This window comes from Herpailurus yagouaroundi, unplaced genomic scaffold (genome assembly GCF_014898765.1).
Source record: "Herpailurus yagouaroundi ecotype Mexico unplaced genomic scaffold, PumYag 253, whole genome shotgun sequence".
Lineage (NCBI taxonomy): Eukaryota > Metazoa > Chordata > Mammalia > Carnivora > Felidae > Herpailurus > Herpailurus yagouaroundi.
The window spans coordinates 4,529,982-4,555,688 of record NW_024412470.1 but is presented as its reverse complement, the minus strand read 5'-3'; the positions used below and the strand labels follow the sequence as shown (position 1 = coordinate 4,555,688).

General features: G+C 40.0%; 1 protein-coding gene across 1 annotated transcript in view; it reads right to left on the bottom strand.

Moving 5' to 3' along the window:
* MARK1 (microtubule affinity regulating kinase 1) overlaps nt 1-25,707 on the bottom strand; it is a 120,658-nt gene that overhangs the window by 68,081 nt on the left and 26,870 nt on the right. Inside the window, exons 3-4 of the mRNA XM_040460962.1 lie at nt 4,534-4,734; nt 3,298-3,351 (exon numbers count right to left, since the gene is read on the bottom strand). Coding sequence (XP_040316896.1) covers nt 3,298-3,351; nt 4,534-4,734 — 255 coding nt within the window. The remainder of the gene's footprint in view (nt 1-3,297; nt 3,352-4,533; nt 4,735-25,707) is intronic.

Genomic DNA, 25,707 nt, shown 5'->3' with positions numbered 1-25,707 from the left:
ATTGTCAAATTGGTTTCCATACAACACCCAGTGCTCATCCCAAAAGGTGCCCTCCTCAATACCCATCACCCACCCTCTCCTCCCTCCCACCCCCCATCAACCCTCAGTTTGCTCTCAGTTCTCAACAGTCTCTTATGCTTTGGCTCTCTCCCACTCTAACCTCTTTTTTTTTTTTTCTTCCCCTCCCCCATGGGTTCCTGTTTAGTTTCTCAGGATCCACATAAGAGTGAAAACATATGGTATCTGTCTTTCTCTGTATGGCTTATTTCACTTAGCATCACACTCTCCAGTTCCATCCACGTTGCTACAAAAGGCCATATTTCATTTTTTCTCATTGCCACGTAGTATTCCATAGTGTATATAAACCACAATTTCTTTATCCATTCATCAGTTGATGGACATTTAGGCTCTTTCCATAATTTGGCTATTGTTGAGAGTGCTGCTATGAACATTGGGGTACAAGTGCCCCTATGCATCAGTACTCCTGTGTCCCTTGGATAAATTCCTAGCAGTGCTATTGCTGGGTCATAGGGTAGGTCTATTTTTAATTTTCTGAGAAACCTCCACACTGCTTTCCAGAGCGGCTGCACCAATTTGCATTCCCACCAACAGTGCAAGAGGGTTCCCGTTTCTCCACATCCTCGCCAGCATCTATAGTCTCCTGATTTGTTCATTTTGGCCACTCTGACTGGCGTGAGGTGATATCTGAGTGTGGTTTTGATTTGTATTTCCCTGATAAGGAGCGACGCTGAACATCTTTTCATGTACCTGTTGGCCATCCGGATGTCTTCTTTAGAGAAGTGTCTATTCATGTTTTCTGCCCATTTCTTCACTGGGTTATTTGCTTTTCGGGTGTGGAGTTTGGTGAGCTCTTTATAGATTTTGGATACTAGCCCTTTGTCCGATATGTCATTTGCAAATATCTTTTCCCATTCCGTTGCTTGCCTTTTAGTTTTGTTGGTTGTTTCCTTTGCTGTGCAGAAGCTTTTTATCTTCATAAGGTCCCAGTAATTCACTTTTGCTTTTAATTCCCTTGCCTTTGGGGATGTGTCGAGTAAGAGATTGCTACGGCTGAGGTCAGAGAGGTCTTTTCCTGCTTTCTCCTCTAAGGTTTGGATGGTTTCCTGTCTCACATTCAGGTCCTTTATCCATTTTGAGTTTATTTTTGTGAATGGTGTGAGAAAATGGTCTAGTTTCAACCTTCTGCATGTTGCTGTCCAGTTCTCCCAGCACCATTTGTTAAAGAGACTGTCTTTTTTCCATTGGATGTTCTTTCCTGCTTTGTCAAAGATGAGTTGGCCATACGTTTGTGGGTCTAGTTCTGGGGTTTCTATTCTATTCCATTGGTCTATGTGTCTGTTTTTGTGCCAACCATTATCTGCCTTTTAATAAGCACACCTATTACACGGAGAATATATTTTGCTATTTTTTATCTACAGGTCCTGACTGTCAATGCTAAGGAAAACAAATGGATTACTTCTCGTTCCATTATTTCTTTTTTAGATATAACTGACCGGGGGATATGACTGGACAAATGCTGAATATTCTACAATGCATGGGAACTAACCAAGCCTTGATCTGTTGGGTTGTTTTTTGTTTTTTCCCCCAAACTCTTAACCGAGAGCAAATCTATGAACATAAATGAAAATTATTTCAAAAACAATGACATATACACGTGTAAAGGCTACATTAAGTGAATGCTCATCTTTCCTTGGATTCTATTTTCATAGACTAAAGAAAACAAAATTGCCATCAGTCTTTATATGCCTGTTTGGAAAAGCAAACACTTCATCAGCAAGATGAGCAGAATTACAACAGAAATTACTTGTCACCAAGTACATTTTTTTAGTTATTCAGATAAATAAAGCAACATTCGGCTTCATGTCTGCACGTTTCAACAAGTATGACTGTGGTTCTACACTTCTCCGGGCCCCTTTGGGAAGAACAGAATGGGGGTCATATTACTGTGCATCCAGCTAGCAAAACCGGCCTCAAGTGTCTCTAAATGTCATCTAAAATCACTCAGTTTACCAGAGTCACTCACAGATTAATCCAGGAGAGGTGGGAAAGCCAGATGGGTGACGGGCAGGGCCATGGCACACTTTTAAAAGCTTCCCAGCAAAAAGAAGGGTGGCAAAATTTGCCCCACTGAAGCCCCACCCCAGGGAAAAAGACAATCTTTGGATAATGCATCTGCCCAGATGCATTATGTCATACAACTGCATCACTGATTAGCTAAAAGACTGGTGCTAGAAGTTTCTCTCCAAAGACAGGCATAAGGTACAGCATCTCACGGTCACAGAGGAAAAAAAATGCAGCAAACCTTTCTGTTCTTCCTGATCAGAAATAGCAAAGCTATGAAAAGTCCCATTAACTGTTAAACTTAAAAGGAATCTCAGTAAGTAGTACAAACACAGATCTCCGAGTAGAAGTACGTATATAAAAATACCCTGACTTATCTGGCATGGAGCCAAGAGGAAAGTCTTGCTATCACAGACCTGAATTTTTATTTAGATGTTAGAATCACAGCAGGAATAGTTTAAACACACCATACTAAAAAGTTTTCATATTAAAGATTCTGTTTGAGGAACTCAAAAGTTATTTGTCACATTTACATATGTGACCGTGATCCCATTACGTTCTAATAAAAATTACAATGTATTTTACTATCTCACTACATAAAACAACATATATGGTGTAAGTGTTAAAGTATTTGCTTCATTCTTAAAGTACTAAAATGAATATGTGAAACTTTTCCCACATGAGTAATGAAGCAACCTGAAACAGCTTTTCTAGGATTACCGGGGCCATTTCCACCCTAACTACCTTTTTTCCTCTCCCTCCTTTTTTTTTTTTTTTTGGCACTGTTTAAAGAAATGTTCCTATTTTTCACTCAAAGTTAGCTGAGAGACTAGTTCTTGCAGAAGAAGAAAGTAAAGCAAGTGAAGCAATAAAAGGAAACCCACCTATGGACAATGTAACTACAAATACACTTTTAACAAAGCAGAATCCTGAGTATTTCAACACATTTGTTACAAAGTTTTATTCTACTGAATTAGAAGACGTAAATTCCTCTCATATGGTACACGCATTTGAGTCGTAGATACTTCTCAAGCAAACACTTGATAAATATAATTGAAGTGTTATTAAATACAATGCTTTACATCACGTCTTTTCTTCACATATTGATGAATATAGTATCTTACCTAACAGGAAATTTAGGATAACTGACTTTACAGAAGATCACATGTTAATAAACTCACATTCTAATTACTTACTGTTAAAATAATTAAATACCTTTTGTAGACTGGTAGGATTTAGCTGAGTTTTGTCTATTATTTTCACAGCAACCTAAAAGAGAATCATTAAACTATGTTTGAGAATACATATTTTGATGGATAAAAAATTACAAAGAAAAAAATCTTTTGTTTCATTCCCAACTACATGTAATATAGTTATAATTGGAGTTCACATAACTAGATGGTGAAGTTGTGATAATCCGGCAGCCTTACTGTGTATCCCACTGACTTAAGTCTTTAACACATCCGATCGTGAGTCAATAAAATTACACCTTTCTTATTTTTTTCCAAGCCTCCCCTTTTAAAGTAAAAATCATCTGTAATCATTTACTTATGATTTTAATAACTTATAATTATCAGAGGGGAGGGGCTGGTAAATTCAGTAGGTTAGGTATCACGTGAATAATATAAGACAAATTGAATGCTCAAGCTCACTTATAGAAGCAAAGTAAGCAAATGGATTTGAATGTCCTCAAGGTCTCTGCCTGATGGAGCCTATGTCTGAAAAGCTCCTGGCAGAGGACTAAAATCAACCAGAAGTGGACTAAGATCAACCAGAAGTGATATTATGGACAGAGAGAAGGAAAAACTTATTAAAAACAAATTATGACTGAGATCTTCACAATGTCCTCACTAGAGCAGGGAAACATTAAGTAATACTGTTTTTTAGTCTTTACTATGTAAAGTATTAAATAAATATTAGTAACAATAATAATTACTAAATACATAAATTTTTTCTCTATATACATACACATAATTTAAAACACATGGGATTTTAGAAACCCAATTCTCTTATTACCTGAGGAAAAACATCAATATAATAACACTTGTGCAATGTGGGCTCTAAATACATAAAAATTAGTGGGTGACTTTATATACATTTATACCCAATTTACATGAAGCAATAATTAATGTGAACTTCCCTGGCCCTCTTCCTGGGGCCAAGGAACAACGGTAGTCAGAAATGTTTACAGAAACCGTATAATGAAGACAGAAGTCTGAGAAAAGCTCCTCTGTAGTTACACCTGACTTACAAAAGATGCTACGTGAAGGGAGGAGTCTTTTCTAAACGTTCAAAGGCCAACTATAGCTGTGTCCACGGATGTTCCATTCACACGCATCCCAGTGTTTTACCATATTTCAACTGTCATTCATTCCCAGCATCAACTATAGGAAAGCTTTAAAGACTCTGGAGAGGTCCAAGTAAATATTAGAAAGCATCATGAAAACTTACCTCTCTACCCGTTAGAACATGTCTTGCCAATTTCACTTTGGCAAAATTTCCCTTCCCTATTGTTTTTTGTAAACGATAATTTCCAATGTGAGGCTGTTCGTCCGCGGACGTAATGGAGTTTCTACACCGAGGGATGTTCTGTCGGCTACTTGATTTGGTGGGCTGGATATGTGGTTCAGTATATCCATCCACAGATGTATGCTAAGAAAAAAGTTAACAAGATTTCATTGTTAATGAAATTATATTTTAAAAAGGGCAGTTAAAAAGACTACAAATAATTTTCATGAGTAATTCAACTTCAACAAAAATACATCACACTACACAATTTTAAGGTGCAAGAATTCTATTTATAATTTCTACTTGACTTCAGCTCGGTTTGCCAGAGGGAACAGAACTATTTAAAATGAAATGTTCTACATAACTTTAGGTATATGTTTTTGATTAAAAAAATATAAAGAGATAGATAGAAGCCATATAGACCAATACTCCTCTAAGGGTAATATCCCTTTAGGATGAGATGAGAACACAGCCTAGGGCTGTGTCATTACGAGGGCAGAATGTCTTTAATGCCGAGACAAACGACTCCATGAGTACATTTTGGCTTCTCCAAATTGGCCTGGCTACTTGCCATGTTCACTCTTTCATTTGCTGGCATGTAGTTTGGTCAGCTGACCAACCAGCTGCCTGCTTCAGGTGTCGTCCTAGTCCATTCCTGCCCAACCTTCTCTCTCAGCTCACTGTGCCCAACCAAGAGAGACAGTGATGCCTGTGTCCATGACCTAACGTCCCCTGAATTCCTCCTCAGTGCTACTCTTCAGGGAAGGACATCAGTTTGTCCCACGGTGTCACACTAGCCTACAACCGCACTGAACAGCTGGTCCAATGCAAGCTCAGCACGTGGAGCCCCAGGTCAGCCTGCCTAGTGAACTGTGTGTCATCACTTCTGATTGTTCTGCTCTTGTTCAGTTTTGTCTGCATCCTAAAATACATACATTTCTAGCAGTTGTGAAAATACAGACTCACACATAATAAATGCTAATATCTTTCTCCAACAAACTTCTTTAAAATAGCTGAAGATGAGTAGCACAAATTAACAAAAGAAAGGGGGCATCTTTTATTTACAAAGTAACTAACTCAGCCTTTGCCATCTTCCCCATACAACTAAAAGTTTGTCTAGGGGCACCTGGCTGGCTCAGTAGGAATAGCATGAGACTCTTGATCTCAGGGTCATGAGTTTGAGCCCCACCTTGGAGGTAAAGATTTCTTAAATAAACAAATACTAAATAAAAGCTTGTCTAAAAAATTTTGATCAGAAAATTTCTTAAGGGCAACATTAAAGATGACTCCATTTACCAATCTCATGCAAAGCATGACTCAAGGTCATTTTTCTATTCGTTATTACTTTAGGATTTTTGTTTTAAAGGAGAAAATCAAATAAAGGGGCTCCGTAAAAATACGAGCCTTCTACTTTCAAGTTTTTTTAAACTTGGCTCAGAATTGAATGGGTTTCGCTGTGCCTCACACACACCTGCAGCCTCTAGCCTCATTGGGAACTAGTACCCCCTTGGTACATTTTCACTGCACACCGTACTTTCAGGGAGCTCATCGTCCACCCCGCCGTACTATCATTATACACCTACTTCTCCGTCTCTGCCACCCTACCACAGGCGATCTGAGGACAGGGATGTTTTCTTTTCATTTGTATATACTCACCACAATGCAAACTGCCAGACACAGAGGAAAGACTCAATAAATCAATAGTCCTCAAAGGGTTGTCCCTGAACCAGCACCATCAGCATCATCTGGAAACTTGTTACAAATGCAAATTCTCTGGCCCTGTTCCAGGCCTACCGAGTAAGAAAGTCTAGGGGCGGGCCTGGCAATCTGTGTTCTAACAAGTCCTCCAGGTGACTCTGATGCACGCTGAAGTGTGAAAACTACTGCAATAAATAATGTAAAAAAGGGGTAAGTCCAAAGTTATTCACTGGCTCTTAAAGAATTCTGTATTATCCGAGCACAAACAGATGTTAATTACAATCAATTTCTAAGCGTTAACAGGTTGCCGTACTGTTTCCCATAAATAGTATTTCTCTACCTGAACTTGTTCTGCAGGGACTGTGGGCCCGTCCATCCTTCAAGAGTTAATTTTATCTCTTCCTCAACAACGCTTCCTATGTCTTTCCACCAGGCAGAGTTGACTCCCTCTCTCTTCTGTTGCTATTTCTATATCCAGTAAAAACTTCTACTACTGGAACTGTCACACCATCTTCCAAGTATGTGTCCATGGTCTGTTTTCACTGTGAGACCTGAAGCTCCCCAAGTCCCATAACTTAGTACAGTGTTAGGCACAAAGAAGACACTCAGTAAATAAAAGCTAACCTGAAGGAATTTAGGGCCCCTGTACTCCTGATGCCCCACAGAGAAGGACTTCTGAGGAATGATTCCTTCCTGTCCTTATCTCTGTTGGGTATGATACCCACCTCCCAATGCTAGTTGCAAGGCACATCCTGGTGCTAAGCCATATTATGACAGACTGCATTACTGGCCTCAAATCTCCATGCCCTTTGCCATGTAACTCTCCAATGTCCTCCCAGTGAGGGCAGGGCAAAGCTCCCCACTCTTTGGAGGCTCACTCACATGATTTGCTTTAGCCAAAAGAATGAGTTGGAAGTAACAGTATAGCTAGTCCCAAACTAGTCATCAAGAGCCTTTGTTGTGCTTCAGCTTGGTCTCAAACTTCTGCTATCACCTTGAGAAGGACTTGCCTGGGCTGACACCAGAAGATGAGAAATACACAGAGCAGAACCATTCCATTCCCAGCTGTGCCCAGATTAAATCAACTGGTTCCCCAGATGACCCACTGGCTCCTAAGAAATTATATATGCTTGTCAGTTTAAGCTTCTGAGTGTTGGGATGGTTTGTTACACAGCAATGTCAGCTGATACACAGAGCTATCACTATTTTTAAATTCAGAGGTAAACATGAGAGCACAATGAATAATTTAGAGATGCTTATCAGACATGTTCAAATTCAAAAACAAACAAAAAAAGAAGGGGATGTTATATAATCAATTCCCTAATGAGAAATTCTTGATCAAATAAGCTATATGTGGGCACAATCCTTACTTTTTTGTATCTCCAGCAAGTACAGTGAAAAAGAGGGGTCAGCAAATTTTTTCTATAAAAAGCTGGATAATAAATATCTTAGGCTTTGTAGGCTGTATGCTATCTCTGTTGCATATTCATTCCCCGCACCCTCAAGCTTCTTAAAAATATAAGAACCTTTCTTAGTTTAGGGCCATACAAAAACACGGCAAAACGCTGGATTTGGCCCATTGGATAACAAGTGACCCCTAGGGTAACATGTATTTTTGGATGCAGGATTAAATTATTTCTGGCAGATTGTACCAACAGAGTAGGAGACTGGTGGACAAGCACAGGTATGGCTGTGTCTGTACCTGGAAAGCAGAGGAGAAGACAGAGGGCTCATCTAGAAATAGTATTCCTTCTCATCCCACCCCCTGAGTTGGAAAAGGTAGCATATTCTCCAAAATCCTTTTTAAAAATAAGATCTCTTAACTTTCAACATTAAACATGATCATTTTATGAGCCATCCAACTTATTCAGAATGCATTTATGTGAGTCTTGTATTACAAATAAAATAGAATATAGGGAAAATATTTTATATTATAGAATTCTGATTATAAAACACCCATTCAAACAAATACCACCCCCCCCAACTGCCTTTTTTCTTTCTTAGATTGCCACAGCACCACTTACGAGCATACTCTCTCCCCAAGAAACTCTTTGAAGGAGAGTTTGGAATAACTGATCTCATTCCTTCCTGATCAACAGCTTAACTCTCAAACAGAAAACCTGGCAAGAAAATGAATTCAGCTCATGCTGGATCAAACAGTGAGTTTAAGAACTATCTTAGCCCTAAGGCTAGTAGATACAAGAAATTGTGTTAGCTTAATTATAGAATAGCTACAAGTTTTAGTCCCCATCTTAAGCTGAAAATACAGGTTTAGGTCTTGGCATTTTTCTTTCTTCAAGTTGTCCACTCAACCCAGTAGACCGTGAATTCCCTCATTCTTACTGCAGCAGGGGCAAAGGGACCCCACGGCTTGCCCTGAGTGTGCAGCATATTTACAGTCCTTAAATGCCATAGTTTCATTGGCTCTTCAAGTCTGCATCCCATGGACCCATACTCCAATTCTTGAATAATAATAGAGTTTTCCCTGCCTTCAACATCAACTGAAATGAATTTTTCTACTCACTAGCTATGCATTCTTGGGCAAACTGTTTAACCTTTATGTATCTGTTTATCAGTCAAGCTGCTAAAAATCATGTTTAGGAGGGAAGGGGAAACTTTTTTTTTAAGTTTATTTATTTATTTTGAGAGAGAGAGACAGAGAGAGTGCACACAAGCAGGTGAGGGGCAGAGAGAGGAGAGAATCCCAAGCAGGCTCTGTGCCATCAGCACAGAGCCTGATGTAGGGCTTGAACTCACAAACCATGAGATCATGACCTGAGCCACCCAGGTGCCCTGGGAGGGGAACCTTAAAAGCAGCCCCGGTGGGGGTGGGGGAAACAACACAATACATCCAAAGGAATGACAATACAAATGGCAGCCCACTTGTCTTCAGAAACAACGGAGGTCAGGTGACAGTGAAAGATGTTTGATGTGCTGCAAAAAAACCAAATGGAACCCCCAAATTCTTCATCCAATGAAAACATTCTTCAAACTAGAAGACAGAGACATTTTTATTTTTTTATATATATATTTTTTAATATATGAAATTTATTGTCAAATTGGTTTCCATACAACACCCAGTGCTCATCCCAAAAGGTGCCCTCCTCAATACCCATCACCCCCCCTCCCCTCCCTCCCACCCCCCATCAACCCTCAGTTTGTTCTCAGTTTTTAACAGGACAGAGACATTTTTAGATGAACAAGAGATGAGAGAACTTGCTGCCAAGAGACATACACTATATAAAGTGCTAAAGAAAGGCTTTCTGACTGAAGAGAAGTGGCCAGGATGGAAACTGAAGCTACTACACAAAGGAATAGGGAGCTCTGGAAAGGAATAAATATGTGGGTGAGTAGAAAAAGGGTACAGATTTTTTTTTTATTTCTTAATTTCTTTAAAAGACATAGGAGTGTTTAAAGCAAAAAATTATGACACCATATGATGGAGTTTATAGTGTAAGCAGATGTGAGTATATGTGAAAATAAAAGTCCAAAGGTCAGGGGAATTAAAATACTCTTACAAAATCCTTACATTTTATCTGATCTGGTACAATAGTAGTCCTATGTAGACTGTAATAATATGTAAACGTATTCTGTAATCTCTAGAGCAACCACTGGAAAAAATGCACTGAAAAAATGCAGAGACCTAGGTAAGAAGTCAACAGAGGAATCCAAATGGAATACTAAAAAATACTGATTAACTCAAAAGGAGGCAAGAAAGGAAGAAGAGAGGAACAACACAATAACAACAGACAGATGGGACAAAAACAAAACAGAGCATATTACACTTACCAAACAGATCAATAATTATCTTCAACATAAACTGACAATTCAAAGAGATTATCAAATTAATGTTTTAAAAAGGCCCAAATGTATGCAGTCTCCAAGAGATGCACTTTAAGTCTGAATACACAGATAGACTGAAAGTAAAATTATGGGGAAAAATATACAATGCAAACACTAAGCAAAACAGAGCTAGAGATGCTATAATAATATCCGACAAATTAGACTTCAGTACAAGGAGAACTGAACCAACAAAGTAAAAAGACCTACTATATAGTGATTAAAAGGGCCAAGTCATCAGGAAGATGTAATAATCCTAAATGTAAATATCTATGTGCCTAATAACTGAGTTTTTCAATAAGCAAAAATGACACAAGAAAAGAAGTACACAAATCCACGGCCATGATGTGACTTTAACACCACTCTCAAAGGAAAAACCACACACGCGCGCGCGCACGCGCACACACACACGCACACACACACACACACACACACACACAAAACACAACAGGTAAAGGCGATCTGAACAACGCTGCCAACTTAAGTCAAAAGTTCCCGAAGCACACAGTGCACATACTCCCGGTCAAGAACCCTTCTCAACATCCTTGTTGCTCTATGTACCAAGTTACTTTACTGAAAAACTGTACACAGGTATGATTTTAGTTCTCTTTAGGATGACCACTTTGGATTTTTATCAAAGGACAAGTTAAAGAACAGTCACATCTTTCTTGTAAGAAAACATGACCACAGGGGTGCCTGTGTGGCTCAGTAGGTTAAGCATCCGACTCTTGACTTCGGCTCAGGTCATGATCAGTCGGGAGATCGAGCCCCATGGGGGGCCTTGTGCTCGGTGTGCAGCCTCCTCGAGATTTTCTCTCCCTCTTTCTATGCCCCTCCCCTACACGCTCTCTAAATTAAAAAAAATTTTTTTAAAGAAAACATGACTGAAGATATCACTAATAATGACTAACGCTTATTTCATGAGGAGCCAGACAATAAAAATTCTCCCAATGGTATACTTCCTTAATTACACTATGTTATCCTACAATAATGTCTCCTTCCTTCCCCACGTCAGTGTTTCAAGGTGAATTTTCATCTTTAAATGGCAAAACAGTGAATGGCTTCAGTAAAAAACAGTAGCTTTATGAGTGATAAAAACTTGTAAATAGCAGAAAAAGAATACTTATTGAAAATGGAAGGCCTGTAGCTTCTCTGCCTATGTTCCCTACAGCACTTGGGACATTTCTTTTTTTTCTTTTTTTTCTTTTTGAGAGTGAGAGTGACAGTGCGAGCAGGGGAGGCAAAGAGAGAGACAGAAACACAGAATCCGAAGCAGGCTCCAGGCTCTCAGCCGTCAGCACAGAGCCCGACGTGGGGCTCGAACTCACAAACCACAAGATCGTGACCTGAGCCAAAGCTGGCCGCTTAACTGACTGAGCCACCCAGGCGCCCTGGTACGCTTCTTTACACAGCCCTTAATACCTTACAGCGTGGTTGCTTTTTTTTTTTTTTTTTAAACTACCTCCTACTAAATAAACTGTGAGCTTCTAAGTGGTCAAGCACCTATCATTCTTAATCATTCAAACAGTGGCTGCTGCATGAATGGACCCACTAAGTGTTATTTTTGATTATAGGTACCCCACTTAAATTACAAATAGAAAAAAATCAATTTTATCTTATGTATCAAAGCTTATTTCAATGAGATGCCAACAAATTTGTTAAGATGGTCATTATTAAAATAAATTGCCTCCAAAACTTCCTAATAGCCCCCTGACATGTGCCACATGAGTGCACAGTACGGTGACCCTGCCTGCCCTTAACAAGGAACTGCACAGTATTTTGAACTTTCATATTCTAAGTGATCTTTTATCTGATTGTTTTTAGAAGTCAGAAATGGGAGTGATTTTAAAACCTTAAAAGCAGGATACCAGTGGAAAACAGTGGCCAACACAGTTTATTAATATGGGTCTAAGAAACCTAAAGACAATCTTTGCCAATATCATGCAACAACATGAATTCTCATCACAGTCAACGAGAGATATTGAGGAAGGAAAAGGTAACTCGGAAACATCACAATTTATCACCAAATTTGAAAAACACGGAGTAGCACTGAATGATAACTCCTAAAAAAACAGAAACAAGTAAGAATATCCCATCAAACACTCGATGTGATAGTGGTGTTAGACAGACCAGCAATGCTTTTTAAGGAGAAAAATACACAGAGGAGAGATCTGTGTTGTCTTTCCACCACTGGCGTGAATATAAAGCTAGAAAATGCAATAAATCAGTAAGCCTCTTTTGCAAATACTGCTGGAGTGAAAGAGGCTGCAAGGAAACATCCTTGATGACCAGTGACGTTCTGCCAGGACCTTTGGTGTGCCCCAACTCACCCTTCTGCCTTCAGCTAGGACAACAGCTCCTGGGAAAAGCCGTCCCTCCTATCAGAGCTTCCACACTCCCTTTCAGCTAAGCTGGGTTCAACGTCCATTTCTGGTCTTTCTATAGGTATTTCTAGCAGTGCACTGGCCCACATTAAAAAAATTTTTTTTTAAATTTTTTAAAAAATATTTATTTTTGAGAGAGAGAGAGACACAGAGTGCAAGTGGGGGAGGGGCAGAGAGAGAGGGAGACACACACACACACACACACACACACACACACACACACACACACAATCTGAAGAGGATCCAGGCTCCAAGCTGTCAGCACAGAGCCCGATGTGGGGCTCAAACTCACCAACTGCAAGATCATGACCTGAGCCAGAGTTGGATGCTTAACCGACTGAGCCACCCAGGTGCCCCTAAAAAAATTTTTTTAATGTTTTATTTATTTTTGAGAGAGACAGAACATGAATGGGGGAGGGGCAGAGAAAGAGGGAGACACAGAATCTGAAGCAAGCTCCAGGATCTGTGCGGTCAGCGCAGAGCCCGATGCGGGGCTTGACCCCGTGAACTGAGAGATCATGACCTGAGTCGAAGTCAGACACTTAACTGACTGAGCCACCCAGGCGCCCTCTCTCTCTCTCTTTTTTTTTTAATTATGCACTGTCCCACGTTTTAAAATTAATTTTTATTCAAATGATATAGGCACAAGGTCAAAAAAGTAAAGGAACTCTAACAGGCTGCCAACAAATTATCAGTCCCCCCGACAGCCCCTTCCAGACCCCCAAGTCTGCCTCCTAGAGGCTTCTCCTTTGGCATTTTCTTCCAATTTTTGCTTAGGTGTTTCTAAACAAACTGCTTTCATTGCTAATTCTTGGTTCATCAGTCTTAGACATTCTCTCAATTTCCCATTAACGGTCAATTAGGATTAAGATCTTTTAGCTGCCCTTCCCCTCTGGTCATCCTCCTAATGCAATATAATCACATTTTCAGTTAACGAAGTATTGTGTTTACATGATTAGGACTTGTAAATACAAACTACTAGGAGCCAAGTGGTATGTTATTCTGTTTCTATTAAATTTTTTTTGTCAGCTTCATGGTGGGATAACACCCAATTAAAATCACTAAATGTAAATATACACATTGTGGCAAACATAAAGCCATGAAACACAACAATTAACATGTAAAACATGTGATCATGTTCACATGTTTGCATAACAGCCGAAAGTTCCCTGTGCCCTGCGCTGACAATGCCCTCCTCTCAGCAATCTGCCTTCTGATATCATACTTTTACCTTTTCTAGACTGTTAAGGAAAACAGATCACACCGTATAGTTTAACCTTTCAAGTTCACTGTAATTACTGACATATTTGGAGCTTTAAAAATTTTACTTTGTCTTTTTAGTGTTTTATTTTTCCTATATTCATTGCATTTTCTTTTTTCCTTTATTTTCTAATGATTCGGAAGCCCCACCTCCCGTGTCTAGTCTACTGGTAGTTATTTAAAAAATGTTAGGATGGGGCACCTGGGTGGCGCAGTCGGTTAAGCGTCCGACTTCAGCCAGGTCACGATCTCGCGGTCCGTGAGTTCGAGCCCCGCGTCGGGCTCTGGGCTGATGGCTCAGAGCCTGGAGCCTGTTTCCGATTCTGAGTCTCCCTCTCTCTCTGCCCCTCCCCCGTTCATGCTCTGTCTCTCTCTGTCCCAAAAATAAATAAACGTTGAAAAAAAAAATTTAAAAAATGTTAGGAGTAAAAGTCAAGGTGCAGTGGGCCAGGGGCAAAGTGGAAAAGGGAAAGGAGGTGGCAAGGGCAGGTAAGGGCCCTGACAAGTTTGACTTTGAAGACAAGGCAACAGTGTGGCAGCTGGGGAAGAAAGAGGGGCACGGTGAGGGAGGTTCCTGTTCATCTGCTTGTTTTAAGACAGGAGACACTTGAACATGCTTAAATCCCAAGGGCAGCATCCAGCAGAGAGGGAAGCTGATGAGGCAAGAGAGGGGAAAGACAGAGTTCCCAGAAAACAGAAAGACCCAGAGCACATGTGGCCCTTACTCAGGAAGAAAGACGCTTCTTCCCTGTAATGAGCAGAAAGGAAGAGATATCAGGCCTAGATGTAGAAATGTGCAAACACTGGAGAGTAGGAAGCTGAGGGAGTTCCAGTGCGACGTCTCTCACTGTGTGACTCGTGTCACTCTCATCTGCTAAGAGTGAAGAGAGGCCGCACAGGTTTGCATTGCAGAGAGCAGCAAAGATTTGAAATAATCTCTGTAGAAAGAGGAAAAAAACGAGTGAACCAAAGAAGCCTAGTAGGGCTGCTGCGCAGTCCTGACAGTCTAGTTCAGAATGGTGACCACAAATTGCTTTGGCTCTCACCTGTCCCACTGCGTCATTTTCTTCATCAATACTCAAATGTCCATAGACAGGTTACTGAGGAAGCAGATGTAAGAGTTCATCCTGGTCTGGGGTTTGACAAACAAGTAGGAGTTCAGTTATTTGTGAGTTACTGAAATGATGGATCCTAAAGTCTAACCTGAATAGTGAAGGAGGAGAAGACAGAGCTGATGGACAGGGAGAGAAGTAGAGGCCAATATACTGGAGGACTCAATGAGATCAGGAAATAATTAAGGCAAGACTCGCTAAGAAAGCCACTCAACAGCCAGGTACCTGCAGTCAGAGGTATGGGCGGCTGGATTCGCGGTACCAGAAGGACAGAGGGCAGGTGCAACTAGTATAGAATGTTTCATTAAAAATCACCAAGAATTATTCTTTTTTTTTTTTTTTAGGATTTATTTTTACATGTCCTGTTCTATTTTTTAAATGCTTTAAAGAACTGCATTAAACTTCATAGCCACATTATTAGAATTAACCTTTAATTGTCTATGATTTTCACTGGTTACATTATTCAACAGTAGTTTCTTACACCCCTATATTTCCCTTTCTCAGACTTGCTTTTTTCTAGTTTGCAATTTTTTTCAGGTAGGTGGGCAGATGATATACCTTCTGAGTTGCTGCATCTTCTTTAGGTTTATATGTAAAACAGCTGGATATAGAATAGGTACAAAGGAACATTTCCCCACTTTATTTCCAGATTTGTTCAAGAAGGCTGAATTTTTTAGAATCATGATTTGCTGATAACCAGAAAATCATTACAATTGGACTGTGACCCATGAATGACAAAACAATAAAAGAGGAAATTGTACAGAATTTCCAGGTGACAGAATTTTTACAAAAGTTTCTCTAAGGAATATACACAAGCACAAAGGAGAATCAGTGATATGTCAATGTCAACGTTAGTATCTCATGTCAATAAAGAAATCAACAGAGAATTCAACAAATGGTATTGTAACAACCAGAAACAAGTTAAGTTGGATCTCTAGGAGTGATTAAATTAGAGAGAGAGGGAGCATAAGCAGAGGGAGAGAAAGCAGAGGGGCAGAAGGAGAGAGAGAGAATCTTAAGCAGCTCGAGAGGGTCCATGTTCAGCGAGGAGTCTGACACAGGGCTCGATCCCACCTCAACTCTGGGCTCATGACCTGAGCTAAAACCAAGAATCAGACTCTGCTCAGCTGACTGAGTCACCCGGGTGCTCACCTCAATTTTTTTGTTAAATTTGACGTCATAAAATTAAAGAAAAAAAAATGCACCGAATTCTTTTAAAAACTCTCCTTACATCAAAGAGTTAAATAATAAATTGATAAAAAATATTTGTAACATGCGACAGGCAAATGCTTCATTTTTTAATAGTAAAATTTTTGTTAAATCAGCAAAAAAAAAAAACACTCATGAGAAAAATGAAAATAAGCAAAGGACAGGTATAAATAGTTCACAGAAAAGGACATATACAGGATTTTTAAACATATGAAAGCATAGTCAATCAAAAGTTAAACATAAATTAAACGCACAATGAAATACTATTTTTCATTTACCAGATTAACAAGGATTAGAATTTGACAGCACTGGTAAGTAAACTATAGTACAAATACATACACTCGTATATTATAGCTCAGAGTGAGAACTGATACAAATTCTACATAAAGGAATTTCACAGTATTTATTATTAAAGAAATTCCATAACCATTGCACTAGAAAACTTACTTGCAATAATTTATTCTACAGAGTCACAAATGAGCTTTAAAAAAAGAAATGCATGCAAAGATATTTATTACCTTCTGTAACAGCAAAAGATAAAACAAGCACAAATGTCCATCTGTAGGGAACTGGTTATGTACGTACGGTATGCTCTTTGTAAATGTGTGTGTGCGAGTGTAGAAGCATCACAGGTTTCCATAAGCATAGACTATGCCCCAAAGATTACACAAGAGACACAGCATAAGCAGTTCTCTCTAGGAAGGTAAAAGTGTGGAAACAGAAGTAGAACATTGTTTCTTCCTAATGTAACTTTTTAATGTTTGGAGTCCTGATCTATATGCATATATATTAACCATTCAATATAATGAAACAAGCAATTTAAAAACTTTTATCTAAGAGAATAGGCAAAGGGAAGGGGGAACCAGCATTTACTGAATGCCCACTCTGGGCTATACATTGTGTTAGGTTGAATAACTTCCCAAAATTCAATCTAATAATTAGTTGCATTACTGGGATTCAAACTCAGATGTTTATTACTATAAACATAGATGGAGATGTGTTTTTATTTTTTATTTAACTTTTAAAAAATGTTTACTTATTTATTTTGAGAGTGAGAGAGAGAAGCGGTGAGAGGGAGAGAAAAAGCATCCCAAACAGGCTCTGTGGTATCATTGTAGAGCCTGACTCAGGGCTCGAACTCACAAACCTGTGAGACATGACTTGAGCTGAAATCAAGAGTCGGACACTCAACTGACTGAGCCACCCAGGTGCCCTGATGGAGACGTGTTTTTAAAAACTAAAATTTAGGGGACGTGGTGGACAGGTGGTTAAGGTGATGGACTGCTAAAAATTAAAATTTATGGGCTCCTGGGTGTCTCAGTTGGTTAAGTGTCCAACTTCAGCTCAGGTTATGATTTCATGGTTCGTGGGTTTGAGCCCCACGTTGGGCTCTGTGCTGATGGCTCAGAGCCTGGAGTCTGCTTCAGATTCTGTGTCTTCCTCTCTCTCTGCCCCTGCCCCGCTTGTGCTCTCTCTCTCTCTCTCTCTCTCTCTCTGTGTCTCAAAAATAAATGAAAAACGTTAAAAAAAATTTAAAGAAGAGGGAATTTCATTAAAAAATTAAAATTTGAAGTGCAGCTTTGAGGGTAAATAGTAGAATGACAGCACACTTGCGTAATTCCTTCCGTAGAACCCACACAATTAATAAAGTTAAAAAGAAACAAGTTACAGCATAATAATCATGCAGCCACAACCCCCACTCTTCCAACTCCAAATTAAATAAAAAATGGCAACTGAACAGTTTCAGAGGGATCTTATTAATGACCCCTAAATAGGAGGGTTGATGACCAGATACATAGGCAGACCGCAGGAGAAATGGCAAGAAAGCTACTATCTGGTGCCTGAAAAAAGAATTGCATGGTAAGTTCACCTTTCTCCAACTCAACTTCCTAACTAGTAAAAAGGATGGTAAATCTGCTCATTCTAAAAAAGACCAAAATCCAAGAAGCATTCCCCTGTGGGTCAGATGTAAGGCCAAAACCCTTAATACTCATAAAAATCATTCCAAGAAAATATACCTTAAAAACAATACACCTTACCTGAGGTCACCTGTTCCCTTCTGCCCCAACCTCACCATAGTCTCCCTTTCCTTACCACTCACCACGTCCCTCAGGCTGCTGAAGAACTAAAAAGAGACTGTGAACCTATGAGCACTTATACCTGGCTGTCAGTTCGAGTTCTATTTCCCCTAAATGGAGAGGTAAATCAAGGAGAATCCACCCACACTATTCTTAAGCAAGTAGAAAGTCTAGATAAAACTCTCTATTCAAAGGCTAAACTGTATGTACAAGACTCCAACACTGTATCTCTGCTTAGACACTGGAGGGTGAAGGGAGAGAGGGTCCCTCGTGGAGCTGAGTGCGTACAGAGAACGTGTGTCCTTACCGGCTCATCATTTACAAGGCAGACTCTGCTGATGCCCGAGGCCCGCTGTTGGTCAGCCTCGCCAATAGCTAAAAGCAAGGTGCCGAGAGGAAGAGATCAAAGATCGACGAAAGACCTTACGATAGGGACAAGGAGAAATCCCATTGGTCTTTTTCACTGGCCAGTGTGGATTGGCAGAGTCCATGGCTAGAACTTCGACTGGGAAGCCGTTGCCTCCCGTCACTCCCAGTTATGCTTTGTTGCTCTAAATACCCCTCCGCAGTAGACCCAAGACCAAGGGCTCACCAAGGAGCCAACCCTCACAGAACAGCGCAAAATACAAGCACACTCTCCTCTTTCAGTATCTGCTTCTATTTCTGCAAAACACTGAGGACAATGCCAACAAGTTGAGACTGTGGGCCAGTTCACCATAGCAAGTATTAAAGGAATATTCTCCAGATATTACCACCAGGGTGCTGGGGGCTTCCAGAATGAACTCACTGTAGTGGCATCAACCTGAAATCACCTACTGGCTGATCCACAGGCTCCAAGTGATGGTTACTGCTAAGAAAACTGATCATCTGTGATCACACTATGGCTTAAATGCTCAGGGAGAAAGAAATGGAAAAATATCTGAGTGATGTGATTAAAATGTAGTAATTCCGCACCCCCCCCCAAATTATACCCATTTTTCACATCTACTATTCCATTCTTAATGCAAGGGCTGTTTCAAATAATACCTTACTGAAATATAAAAGCAGAATGGTACACACTTGGGATTTTATATCCTTTTGCATAAAATAGATAGCTTTGTACTGACCTAAATTATAATAGAATTTTCCTCCCTCAAAACCAAACAAAAACTAAAACAAAACAAAACAAAAACAAAAAAGAAAAGAAAAAGAAAAACCAGAATGAGAGAAAAAGAAACCCCACAATCTTGTAAGGAAGAGAATGAGAATAAAGAGGAAACTTTTGAGAATTTCCCCTTTGGTATTCGAATAAACTGCCTTAAAGATGAAAAAAATAGTATTTTCTCAGGAATCAAATGAAACCACTACACTTCAACATCATCACATTATTAAGTTTAATTTAACAAATATTAATTGATCATCTGTTAACTGCTAAGTATTAACTGCTGAAGGAATAAATGTAATTGCAAGAAATGGCCCTATACATTCAAGGTTAGTGGGAACAACCAGTACAGTTTGGCTATGATAGAGCAATCGGTAAGCTGGGTATGCTACACGCGGCTCTGTCTTCCCGTCAGCGCGAGCTGTTTCCCAACATCAAACAGTTATTCCCAGGCCACCAGAGCTGTAATTCAGTAAATCTTCTTTTACCCACCTTGTCCCATATGGGACCTATTTGGAGAATATATATAGGAAACAATTTGCACATACATCTGGACTTTCACCTTTCCAGCAATTACCACTATAAGTAAATAATTAATTGTACATCCCCAGAGGGCAGAGAGAGTGCTGATTTGCCTCACCTCAAGCAAAACACTTTGTATAAGATACCTGGCCTACAACAGGCTCGCTTATGTGTGGAACGCATGAGCAAACATCCAAAAATACATAGGTCTGTGTCTGGGCTCTCTGATCTGGTCTCTGATACTGTTGCGACTACACACAACCTTTAGTTAAATATAGGTTCACTCTGAGCCACTAATGGAACTTCTGGACGAAAAAAGAAAACCCAAAATAAAAAACAAAACAAAAAAAAATCATGAAACAAACTCTAAAGCATCCATATTAAGTGAAAATCAGAGAAAACAGGGAGAAATTAAATTGCAAGGCTATTTAAAAGCCATTTATGCAACGGTTTCTGCTCTGTCCCTCACCAAGCTAATGTTTTTAATAAATAAGCATGTAATCCATTTTACTTGGCGACCCTTCTCTTTGCTAGTGATGTGCTCTAATAGAAGTGCTAATTGACAATGAAATGGCCAAAAGGAAGACCACACAATGGAAAGCATTCAGTCTACCTAAGTAAGATTAACAGTGTTCTTTTTCCTTTTTTTTTTTTTTTTTACAGATTTTTCTTTTTCAGTAACCTCTATACCCCACATGGGTCTTGAACTCAAAGCCCTGAGACCACCAGCCCCATGCTCCACTGGAGCCAGCCAGGCACGTTGGATTATCAGTTTTCGAAAGCAAAAAATGGCTGGGTTCAAACAAAACATTTCTATTGAAAGCATGACTTGATTATTCATTTCTACAGCCTCTGGCATGGTGATTAAGAGAAATGGGTCTGGAGCTAGGCTGCTTGGCTTAATGAAATCCTGGCCCTGCAATTTATTAGTTGTGTGACCTTGAGCAGGTTGTTGAACCTGCGTATTCCTGGGTTACCACAAGTGGAAAAAGATGTGATGATAGTACCTCCTTCAAAGAGCTAGTTCAACTGTCACCCACCTGCATGAGGGGTGTTCTCTGAGCACTGTTCCTAAAACAGCTTCCTGAGGGCTTCTCTCCACCCTCTAACTCTCCTTTACTTTCTTCATATTGCTTACTGCTATCTAACATTGTTATTTTTTTAGAAAGTACTTGTTTTCATATAACTTCCCCTGTAACAGCAGAAATGTGTCTGACTTACTTTTCTCTGCACCCCTCATGCCTAGCTAGAAGCAGTGCCCAGAAAACTCAAGGAGGAACTCCATATGTTGAGTAAATGGATTAATAATACACGATACAGTGAGGTACTCCGTAAGCATTCAATAAATGTTACCCGTTATTATCCAGGTAATTAATTCAGGTAAATAATTCAGGCTTTTGTGTTATCTCCTTAAGTAATTTTTCTCATTGTCTTTGCAGATTTACTATTCACCAAAGTCAAAAATTGCATTACTTTACCTTCAAAAGATTTTTTCCTTCCACTGTTGGGAGCTGCCATTCATAAAGATTATTTCATTTCATTTAGGCTCACCTCAGACATTTACTGAGCACCACTCTATGAGCCACATTCTGCAGATATAGCAATGAAAGACTATCCCAATTAGCCAAGAGGTTTGTACCTTAAGCCTAGCGCCTGCCTCTGATCAAGCTACCTACTTAAATGCAGTGTAAGGAGGGATACGGATATGTACAGAATGTACTGGGTTGGGGCGGCGGGTGGGAGTTTTTAGAGGATCCTGACCATTTAGTGGAAAACCTCACATGATTCTATGAGGCTCTTCAAAGTCCTTCACTCATTATGGCTCAGATTCTACCTTAGCTACTGTTTGTGCTGGTAACATTATCACCAAAAGGCACCTGCCTAGGTTCTCTCAAGTGAGGTGTTTCTTTTTTTTTTAATTAATTTATCTATTCTTGAGAAAAAGAACACGTGAGCAGGGGAGGGGCAGAGAGAGAGAGAGAGAGAGAGAGAGAGAGAGAGAGAGAGACAGGGAATCCCAAGCAAGCTCCATGCTGTCAGTACAGAGCCTCTCGCGGGGCTCGAACTCACCACCTGTGAGATCATAACCTGAGCCGAAATCATGAATCAGACACTTAACAGACTAAGCCATTCAGCCGTCCCCTGCCCCAAGTTAGGTGGTTCTGAAATGTACCCACATGGGTGGAGATTTACACAGGTCCTAAGCAAACTAAGGAAAATATATTTGGGTGTATGTATAAATGTATGTTAGTATAAAATTGCCAAATGGTCCCTCTTAAAAGGATCACCCTTTAAAAAATTTTTTTTTAATCTTTATTTACCTTTGAGAGGGAGACACAGTACAATCGGGGGTGGAACAGAGACAGAGAGAGGGAGGCACAGAATCCAAAGCAGGCTCCAGGCTCTAAGCTGTCATCACAGAGCCCAACTCGGGGCTCGAACCCAGGAACCACGAGATCATGACCTGAGCTGAATGAAGTCGGATGCCCAACCAACTGAGTCACCCAGGCGCCCAAGGACCATCCTTTTTTTTAAGGCCAAGTCCTTGTATTCGTTTGGTGTTGTGTGGTCCTTTCTTTTAAGTAATTATATTAATAGCTCATGGTAAGTTTTCCCCACTTACTTGACAAAAAAGTTGGCAACCCCATTCCATTTACAAAAGGATGGCAACCCCATTCCATTTTTAGTTTCGTGTGGAGGTGGGGGGGTTGTTTTTACAAATTTTATCAGTAAAATTCTGAAATCTAGAATACCTAGAAGTAAACAGAATACAATGAACAGCTGCCTGGCCAAACTCCAAATGCAGAAAACTTGATCTTTTATTCATTAACACACTGTCCCTTCATTCACCCAAGCCCAATTTTCATTAACCACTTGTCTGGAACCATTGTCTACACTATCCAGCAAATCTTAATTGTAACTAAGAAAATTCTCCTGACCATGTGTTTAAGAATGGTATGGACCTTTCCGGAAAATGCTTAAAGCTTGTCACGAACTGAAATAAATACTATTATCAAACTGTGCTCCTGACTTTGTTCTTTGTGACTTTACTTGTCACATATCCTCTCCGATTAAGTCTTGTCACAGAGAAGCTCAGAGCATTTAGCGCATTTATTTGATGCAGTTAACTCTTGTCCCCACTACCCCGCACTGGAATATTCAGAGCTTTCTTCAACCTTAAAACCTCTGATCCACTAGTCCTCCCCCGTGCTCACTACCACTCACTCCCACCACGTCCTCCCTTATCTCCTTCCCACGTGGTGTGCCAGGATCCTTCACTACAAGCACACCGCCCTGCAAACATCCTTAACTGCCCTGCTTTCCACAACCTCTTGCCTGTGCTTGGCAAACCTTCACGCCGTGAGAGCCCGCCGTGCTCCTTCCCCACACCCGCACCCGCACCTCAACAACTCAACACTGCTACACGCACATACAAGTGGGCTCCTTGACTTCACTTACGTTTTTGGCCTCAAACCCCAAACGAGGACTCTCAGCCCTCTGACAATCCTCTCTACAGTGAGGACGCTCACCTTCCCCTTCTCTCAACCTTCATGTCATGCTTTCAAAGAGATGCTCAGTGTTCACATCACGACGACAGTCTACCCCCAGCCTTCGTGAAATGTCCCTGCTGTCACCAAAGACCCAAACCACCTCCCCTGGTCTGGCCCCTGTTCAGTCTCGCCTTTTCAAGGGCTTTGCTCCTGCACTTGCTCTTGCTCCCCTGCCTCACTAATTCCTCCCTCACAAATGGACTTGAGTAGCATATAAACATCCCCTTGTTGTCGTTTTAAGAGAAGATTCTCCCAGGATGACAGGTTCCCCCCGCCCCCACCAACTCTGAATCTATTTCTCTGCTTCCCGCCACATAAAAAATTCTGCAAAGAAGGCTTTGCAGTTGTTTGTAAGTTGCTGTCACCACTTCTCAAACTTTGTTTCCACCCACGCCAGCCAGGCTCATCTCCATCATTTCACTGGGACCAGTCTTGTCAAGGTTATCGGTTACCTCTGGTCAAAACATACAAGTTGCCTGTGACACCGTTGACCCTTTTCTTTATTCTCTTGGCCTTGAGAAGCAATACAACACTCCCCAGATTTTCCTAAGTGCCCTTCGCGCCTCCTCTCTAGCGCAGAACGTTGGCATGGACCAGCGCCCTGTCCTGAGCACCCCTTTCTAGTTCTACATCTTTTCAAAGAGCCAGCTTTACTGATTTCTCTGCTTCCTTTGTTTTTCTATTTCATTAATGTCTGCTCTAATTTTCATTATGTCTTTCCTTGCATTTTCCTTATGTTTAACTTGTTCTTTAAGCCTCACAAATAACCTGAACCTATTTAGTTTCCTTTCTAAAAGTCACAAATTAATTCTTAGTCCTTTACTTTCTAATTTGTGCCATAAGGGTAATACATTTTCATCCTAATTGTATTTTAGCTGAAATGTTCCATATATGTTCAAAGAGAAGAGTATATTCTGTCTGGAGTACACAATTTTACACATGAATAAAACCTATTCTGTTTGTTCAATTTTTGTTTATTCTTACTAATTTTATCATTACAGATGTTTGTTAAAGACCATCTATTTATCAATTTCTTTAACATATCAAAATTTTTCTGCTTAATATATGGGGGGCACATTGTTATTTATTTATAGATTACTGAATATAGCTCCTTGTGAATAATATCTTTGATGATTTAGGCTTCTAACCTTTTTTTTTTTTTTTAATGTTTATTTATTTTTGAGAGAGAGCATGAGCAGGGGAGGGGCAGACAGAGAGGGAGACACAGAATCTGAAGCAGGCTCCAGGCTCTAAGTTGTCAGCACAGAGCCTGACACGGGGCTTGAACCCAGGAACCGTGAGATCATGACCTGAGCCGAAGTCGGACGCTTAACCGACAGAGCGACCCAGGAGCCCCTAGGCTACTAACCTTCTTTATCTCTAATAATGTTCTTTATTTTTTTGATCTGACAGTAACATTAATATACCAGGTTTTTTACCACCTTTCCTCCTTTCATTGTCATTAAGCTTTAGTCACCTTTAAATAGTTGTAGTGAGGTTTTACTAGTTTTTACACAAGCTGAGAAACCCTTTCTTTACACAGGAGAGTTTAATTTTATTTATTTTGTGATTATTTTACCTCCCCCCTCCTCCCCCCCAACGTTTCTTCCTTCTACTGGATTTTCTTCCCTGCTACAAGCTGGCATATGTTCTATTTGTGTAAAGTCTTCCATTTATTATATATATATACATATATATGTATATATATACATATATATATCCAAGTTAGTTAGCATATAGTGCTATAATGATTTCAGGAGTAGAATCCAGTGATTCATCCCCTACATATAACAGCCAGTGCTCATCCCAATAAGTGCCCTCCTCAATGTCCCTTGCCCATTTTGCACATCCCCCCACCCCAAACCCTCTAGCAACCCGCAGTTTGTTCTCTGTATTTAAGTCTCTTGTCTTCCTCCCTGTTTCTGTATTATTTTTGTTTCCCTTCCCTTGTGTTCATGTTTTGCTTCTTAAACTCCACATAGGAGTGAAATCATGGGATATTTATCTTTCTCTAATTTCACTTAGCATAACACACTCTAGTTCCATCCACATTGTTGCCAATGGCAAGATTTCATTCTTCTTGATTGCCGAGTAATACTTATTATATATGTGTATGTATATTATATTAATACTTCACACACACACACATATATATATATACACATATAAAATATACATACATACACACACCATATCTTCTCTATCCATTCATCAGTCAATGGACATTTGGGCTCTTTCCATAATTTGCCTATTGTCAATAGCGCTGCTATAAACACTGGGGTGCATATGCCCCTTCGAAGCACTCCTATATCCTTTGGATAA